The following is an 8,026-nucleotide window of genomic DNA, read 5'->3' on the forward strand; positions in this document are numbered from 1 at the left end:
TGCACTTAGCTTTTTTGGGTTGGTATGGCATTAGCCGCTGACACTTTCTCCTGTTGTGAGAGTGTGGTGTATGTGGCTACTAACAGTTGTCGTCAGTTTTGCCTACTACTGCATTGGACTGGTTAACAAAAACTGAGTTCCTGTGCACGGAGGCAGGGTTATAGAGGAGGCAGCGCTATGCATTCTGGGAACAGTCAAAGCTTTTAGCCTGTTGGTGCCTCGGATCAAGATCCTACTCTACACCCCCAATGTCATTCCCTGTGGAGCCCAGTGTACCTCACAGAAAGAGATTTAACAACGGTTCTCACCATAAATCTCGTTATTACAGTGCATAACATGCACAGTGCAGACAGTGAGGGTACGGGCAAGTCTGCATGATGTCACGCAGTAGTCACGCAGTGCTACTTTGGGATCGTTTTGGACAGGTTGGATTTCTTTGTGGGCCTGTCCAAGGGCACCTTGGGACCCACAGTGCCCTAGGAGGGTGCCTAGGTTGCCTTATGACAAATCCGGAGCTGATTGGCTGTACAGTAGATCCGGTTTTTAGTGAGCAGGTAAAACAAAAAGTCTTAATTTTGGTCATTATTAGAGTGCCCACATATGTGCAATTCTGACAGCTAGCGAGGTTAACACCTTATTAACCATCAGCCACAGCATGTATGCACAAAGAAGAGGCGGATGTGGTATAGAAGATCTACACTGTCTAGATTAGAGGTTCTCAAACTCGGTCCTCGGGGGCACACACAGTGCATGTTTTGCAGGTCTCCTCACAGAATCGCAAGTGAAATAATTAGCTCCACCTGTGGACCTTTTAAAATGTGTCAGTGAGTAATTAATACACCTGTGCACCTGCTGGGTTACCTGCAAAACATGCACTGTGTCTAGATAGACAGTCATTGGGTCTACCCCATATGGTCAACATACATTAGGTCGACAGGTTCAACAGGTAAAAGGTAGACAGTGGGTAAGGTCAAAAAGTCAATATGACAATGGTCGACACATGTTTCTTTACCTTTTTTTTAGTGTCATTATTTTAATATTAACCATATCTGAGCACAATCAGTTGAAGCATGTAATCCAATGTGGCTCGCTCCCCACCGGTTACTATTCCCAGTCTTAGTACACGTGTATAGTAAATCAAGCAAAAGTTGGAAAAACATGAAAAATCCCAAGTTGTGTTGACCATTTGTGTGTCATTGTCTTTTCGACCTTTTGTAACTGTCGACCTTAAACACTGTCTACCTTTTACCTGTTGACCTTATGCCCATGTCGACCTAATGTATGTTGATGATATGGAGTCTACTTGTTAGCTGTTGACATATATACTGAACCTGAAAGGACCACCTGTCAATATTTTATCAGTGTCTTGCTTATGGGACCAGGCACTGTAATCCAATGGCGGCTCTGCCTTTGTGTGAGCGCATTATTTTCTCCTAGTGCTTCTTATGTGCTCAAATGTCCACTTATGTTTCATCACTGGCTTATCAGTTTCATAGCTCATTTGATGGGATACAAGTGATGTCACCATATCATTTATAACAAAACATCTCTGAATGTTAAGAACTTAAAGCATTTCATAAAGCTCAGGTCCTGATTAAGAGGTGGACACTTACTGAATGCAAAGCCCATGTTTGTGCAGTTGAGCAATTAGTTGCCCTTGCACCCCTATGGCGAAGGGATGTAGCTACTATCTCGGCGGTCGGGATCCCGACAGCTGCACCAGGGCTATTCCCAATCGCCCCACTGCCAGCATTATGGTGGCCGGGATTCCCGGCGTCGATATGCTGACCGCCAAGATGCCATAGCCAACCCATGGCGCATGCGTTACTCTGTTGCATATAGAGGCACTGGCACCAGAGGCATCAGAGATGACAAGGCAAAGCAATGGTCATTCCTCTGGGAGCTGGCCTGCAGTGGTGACAGGAGCGTTAGTAAAGCTGGGTTGCCAAATAATACTACTTCACATATAGACTAAAATTAGAAGCTTTAAAATCCTGACTGATGGGATACAACAATCGCAGCGTACTGCTGCACAGGTTCCGATATTAAGATTATACTGTACAAGGTGCATTATGCAGTGTCCTTGGAATAGAATTCGGGATTCAAGTACAAATTTCAGGTTCGTGCCAGGTAGGGTTGCAGTAATCCACAAAATACTAACAGAATATCAGAATAGCTTATTCTTCTGCAGGCTTCCCCACTGTCTAGTGTTTCATTTATTAACTTACATTTATTATAAAGATAATTTATACTTTTTAAAAACAGTATATTGGGAATAACATCCCATTAACTATTTGTATGTCCTCTATATAATTTAGTATTTTCCTCTTTTTCTAACTTCCTAAAAGACCATAAACAGTGCTGCATGGTGATGAGTACATACTGTTTTTTACCTAGCAGTTCCCATCCACTATGGGGGTCATTCTGACACGTTCGCACGCTGCTGTGTGGCGGCCGCATTGCGCACACACGTCGTTGCCCAGCGACGGCCGTCGCCGGGCAATGACCAGAAGAACGAAGAAAGTGATTGCAAGAAGATTGACAGCAGGAAGGCATTCCGGGGCGCTACTCAACATTTTCTGGGAGTGGTGAATCCAACGCAGGCGTGTCCAGGCGTTTGGAGGGCGGATGTTTTGACATCAATTCTGGGACCTGTATCGCTGGAACGATCGTACAGGGTAAGTAACTCTTACCCTGGTCTTCTTTTACAAGAAACTTTTTTGCATAGCAGGGATACACAAGCGTTCGCAGCCCTGCTATGCAGAAATACAGTCCCCCATATGCGGAGTCTACTTGATCGCCTGGGCAGCAAAAAGTTGCTACGTGCGATCAACTCGGAATGACCCCCAATGGGCCTTATTCAGAGTTGATCGCACCAGCAAATTTGTTAGCAGTTGGGCAAAACCATGTGTACTGGGGGGGGGGGCAGATAAAACGTGCAGAGAGACTTAGATTTGGGTGGGATGTGTTCAAACTGAAATCTAAATTGCAGTGTAAAAATAAAGCAGCCAGTATTTACCCTGCACAGAAACAAAATACCCCACCCAAATCTAACTCTCTCTGCACGTTATATCTGCCCCACCTGCAGCGCACATGGTTTTGCCCAACTGCTAACAAATTTGCTGCTGCGATCAACATTGAATGACCCCCTATGGGGGTCATTCTGAGTTGATTGCTCGCTAGCTACTTTTAGCAGCCGTGCAAACGCATAGTGTGCGAATGCGTGTGCAGCCGAGCGGGACAAAAAAGTTTTTTGCCGTTTCTGAGTAGCTCTGGACTTACTTAGCCCTTGCGATTACTTCAGTATTTTTGGTCCCGGAATTGATGTCTGACACCTGCCCTGCAAATGCTTGGACACGACTGCGTTTTTCCAAACACTCCCTGAAAACGGTCAGTGGCCACCCACAAACGCCCTCTTCCTGTCAATCTCCTTGCAATCAGCTGTGCGAATGGATTCTTTATTATTCCATCGCCCAGCAATGATCCGCTTTGTACTGGTACGACACGCTTGCGCATTGCAGTGCATACGCACGTGCAGTAGTGACCTGTTCACTGCGCTGCGAAAAACGGCAGCGAGCGATCAACTCGGAATAAACCCCTATGGTGGTCAATCTGAGTTGTTCGCTCGTTGCCGATTTTCGCTATACTGCGATTTGTTGCTAAATGCGATTTGTTTGCTGGTGTTCCTGCGGCGCTTTTCAGTCGCACTGCTGATCGGTGAGTGATTGACGGGAAAATGGCGTTTCTGGGTGGTAACTGAGCGTTTTCAGGGAGTGTGCTAAAAAACGCAGGCGTGTCAGGGAAAAACGCGGGAGTGTCTGGAGAAATGGGGGAGTGGCTGGCCGAACGCAGGGCGTGTTTGTGACGTCAAACCAGGAACTAAACGGACGGAGATGATCACAGTCTAGGAGTAGGTCTGGAGCTACTCAGAAACTGCAGGGAAATATTTAGTAGCAGTTCTGCTAATCTTTCATTCGCTATTCTGCTAAGCTAAGATACACTCCCAGAGGGCGGCGGCCTAGCGTTTGCAATGCTGCTAAAATCAGCTAGCGAGTGAACAACTCGGAATGAGGGCCTCTGTCCGATAACCACTTGTGTGCAAATATAACAGGGAAAGGAACACTCTGCAAGCATGTACAGTTTATTTTATTAAACATCAGTCAATGCAGCTCCACCCTGAGTGTGTTGGGATCAGAACAGTTACTGTACTCTATGGGAAATATACAAGAATTGGTGCTGACTCCCTTTACCAGTCCTAATGGTTTTTCTCTTACATACATTGCTATCATGGGAAATCCCCAATTACAGGACATGACACACACCCAGCGGTCTTTATTATTGATTAAACATACTTCCCATTGGCCACCTCACTCCATAGCTGAACACCCCCCTTCCCCTACACACACACATTTTATTTTTTGTCAAGTGGGGGCATAGCATCACTTTCTCCTCTAAGGAGTGTGTTGCCAGGCTGTTACCACCTATTCTGGCTCTGCGCTCCCAGTCCATTACTAATATGGGGGAGTAGCAGCGTGCATCGTCACAGGTAAGACGCTTACTCCTGCTACTCAGTGTCAGCAACCCGTGCACAGTAAGGGGCACTGTAATGACAATACAGACACAGAACAAGTGACATTTTATCACATATTATGTGATTTACGCACCCCTAAGGCCTCGTATCGTGGTCAACCACCTGTAGCGGTCAGGAGCGAATTTAGAGGTGAGGGCGCTCCTAGGCACAACAGTAATGCTCCCATCCCCCCCGGGTAATTTTATAATTTTCACTGATTGGTTATAAGCCCTCAATTGCTGTTAGTCAATTTAATAGAATAATAAAAAAAGGCACAATGGAGGTTATTCAGGATTGTCAGCAAACCAAAAAAGTTAGCAATTGGGCAAAACCATGTTGCACTGCAGGTGGGGTAGATGTAACGTGCAGGGAGATTTAAATTTGGGTGGGTAATATTGTTTCTATGCATTGTAAATACTGTCTGCTTTATTTTCACACTACAATTTAGATTTCACCTTGAACACACCCCACCCAAATCTAAATCTCTCTGCACATGTTACCCCACCTGCAGTGCAACATGGTTTTGCCTAATTGCTAACTTTTTTGGTTTGCTAACATACCTGAATAAGGCCCTATGACATTTTTTTTTTTGTTTTAATTACTGTTTGTATACATACAGTATTTACTAAGTAGGACAGCTTCCAGGAGCAGTTTGTGCATGTCCTACCCATTTGCACTCCATTCAATTATGGCATATGGTGCAGTGCAGTGGAAATATTTTGCAGTTACTGGTACATTTCGGGCTGACAGTACCTACATAAGCATCCAAGTGCCACCCCCCAAACAAGTGCCGCCCCTAATGGGATATTCGCCACTACTAGTGGTAGCACCTGCCATGCTTATTTCTAAGCTAAAACTATGGATTTTTCTTCTGATGTTCTGAGTTCTATACGTCTCAGAAATGTGTAAATCTACTAGGAATGTGTCCTCCCAGGGCAGTTATTACTTGCTGTGTTCACTTGGAGATTGTTTGATAATTTGGTTGTGAAAGCAATTACAGCTGTATCACATTTACCACCTGTTCCAGCTTTTGTTAACACAAGAGCATCTTCCTTTTACTAATGGTAGTCGCTGGCATCTGTGGCCAAGGTTTATAGCAAGAGGGCATCAGGTCAGGATCCTGGCGTTCAGGATCCCGGCAGTCGAAATACCAACGCCGGAATCCTGACTTTGGCCGGAAATGCTGGAGCCAGCATCCCGACATGGATCACCATCCTTATAGAGATAAATTGGCCAGTATAAGGATATGACCTAATTTATAGTTTATGTACTCTTAGTTGGTGTGTTTATTGTGATTACTGTATATTAGACAATGTATAGCACCATTACCAGCAATGCAATGTAATAATATATTTATTGTATCTTTATAAGCTTACAGTGACACTTGTCAGATGACAGTGGCATCTACCAGTATGAAAGAGAAAAATAATGAACGTACAAGAAGTCTTGCAGCGGAACAGAAGGCTGTAAGTTGAACACATGAGCTGACATAATTTTACTTAGCAGTGTAAGTGATCTGTAATCGAGTCCAAGCTGCCTCAGATCCGTGTTGCCTAACCTGGATCTACAGATTAGCACAAAAGGGATGCTGCTTGAAGTTGCGTAGCTTTGATCAGCAGGAGACAACATTCGCACAAAATACTTGTACATGTTGTGTTCTACAGTGGCCTATATTAGGTCTCCAGCGCAGAGGAATATGAACTATGCACTTGGCTCTCTGCAGCTCCTTGTTTCCCGGCATTGGCAAACTCTTTTCTCCTGTATATTGCCCTCTTCTCATTTACTTGATTTTATTTCTTGTTAAATGCACAGATTAAAGCTTTACTGCTGGAATGTTACAGAAGCACCTTGTAAAAATGTCTACAAATCCAAATTCTGTGCAACTTTTTTCAGGTGTTAAACATGTATTGCATCCATAACACTAATTTGTAAGTGTAAATAAGGAGATGCAAGATGTACTATAATTTCTTTGTATTTATTTCCTGTTTATGTACGTTTGTTGTGGCTTGTTCTTCCCAAGAATATATTATCAATTTGCTAAATTTACAAAATTACCATGGCCAACGTTTAACTGCAAAAGAGTGATTTGCACTTGAAATCCCAGCTTTCAACTACAGTTTAAAGCTACGTGATAAAGAAAGGGGTATTTGACTCAGGGTCGACAGTGTCTAGGTCAACATACATTAGGTCAACGCCTATTGGTCGACAGTGACTGGGTCGACACGGCCATTAGGTCGACGTTGAAAAAGGTCGACATGAGTTTTTTATGTTTTCTTGTCGTTTTCGTCATAAAGTGACGGGGAACCCCAGTTAGTGCACCGTGCCCCCTCGCACCGTGCCCCCTCGCATGGCTCGCTTCGCTCGCCATGCTTCGGGCAAGGTGCCTCGCTTTGCTAGGCACAGGTTACTATTCCCAATTGTGGTCCACGTGGATCGTAAAGTATGAAAAAGTTAAAAAAAATTATTTTAAAAACAAACAAAACACATGTCAACCTTTTTCCATGTTGACCCTGTTCATGTTGACCTAATGGTCGTGTCAACCTATTTCCTGTGTCGACCTACTCAATGTCGACCAATAGGTGTCGACGTAATGTGTGTCACCCTAGACAGTGTCGACCTAGAGTCCGGATACCAAAGAAAGGTATTTCAATGTCCACTCCATTATAGCTCCATAGTTACAGAGAATCGTCACTTGATACCCAGCCCGTGAAGAGATTATTTATTACTAATGGGAACAACAAGCAATTGAAATTAGTGTGTACAACTTTTGCCAGTATTTCTACTACTGCTACATGTTTTTTATATTTTAAATATTGTGCCATGGCCATTGTACTGTAAGACATGTACAACATAGAGAGCCATCAACATTTCTGAAATAAACGAAACACTGCTAAGTACTGTACATGGTCGTTGAATATTCTTCGGACTTCTGTGAATGTTCTTTAAAGATTCAGCTCTCACAAGTACAACACTAAGATAATTTCCTGTGTATTTCAAGTGTAGAATGTTTTAATTGTTTCACAGGGAATAACACTATCCTGGAAAACCTGATTTGAGGGTTACACACTTATTTCCAACTGAAAGTATGTATATATTGCTGTAAAATCTTTTTTCACCTTATTAAATTATAAATGCTTCATTACATTTGACTCTTGTCTTGTCCTGTTTTATAGTTTTAATAGGTTTTTCTAATGGACTGTGCTACAATCAGAACTTTTCTGGGGACAGCTGGAATTTTGTGACGTTTGTCCTGCTTTCCCACGCTCTGCACATTAAACAGCTTTAAACAGGTGCTGTGTGTATTGTAGAGGTATTTTCAGCAGATACGGTGTAATGCAGAGATTCTCAAATGCAGTCCTCAAGGTATCCCAACAGTCCAGGTTTTAAGTATATCCATGCTTGGCCACAGGTGACTTAATTAGCACCTCAGGCAATTTGATTTTACCACCTGTGTTG

The 8,026-nt window shown here is 43.5% G+C and overlaps 1 protein-coding gene across 5 annotated transcripts in view; it reads left to right on the plus strand.

The window, feature by feature from the left end:
* Positions 1 to 7,719, plus strand: part of MCF2L2 (MCF.2 cell line derived transforming sequence-like 2) — a 1,017,734-nt gene extending 1,010,015 nt beyond the window's left edge. For all 5 annotated transcript variants that reach the window (XM_063916343.1, XM_063916344.1, XM_063916345.1 and 2 more), the window contains one exon: positions 5,942 to 7,719. In XM_063916343.1, coding sequence (XP_063772413.1) covers positions 5,942 to 6,045 — 104 coding nt within the window. In that variant the 3' untranslated portion in view covers positions 6,046 to 7,719. The remainder of the gene's footprint in view (positions 1 to 5,941) is intronic.
* Positions 7,720 to 8,026: the final 307 nt, after the last annotated feature.

This window comes from Pseudophryne corroboree, chromosome 4 (genome assembly GCF_028390025.1).
Source record: "Pseudophryne corroboree isolate aPseCor3 chromosome 4, aPseCor3.hap2, whole genome shotgun sequence".
Taxonomy (NCBI): domain Eukaryota; kingdom Metazoa; phylum Chordata; class Amphibia; order Anura; family Myobatrachidae; genus Pseudophryne; species Pseudophryne corroboree.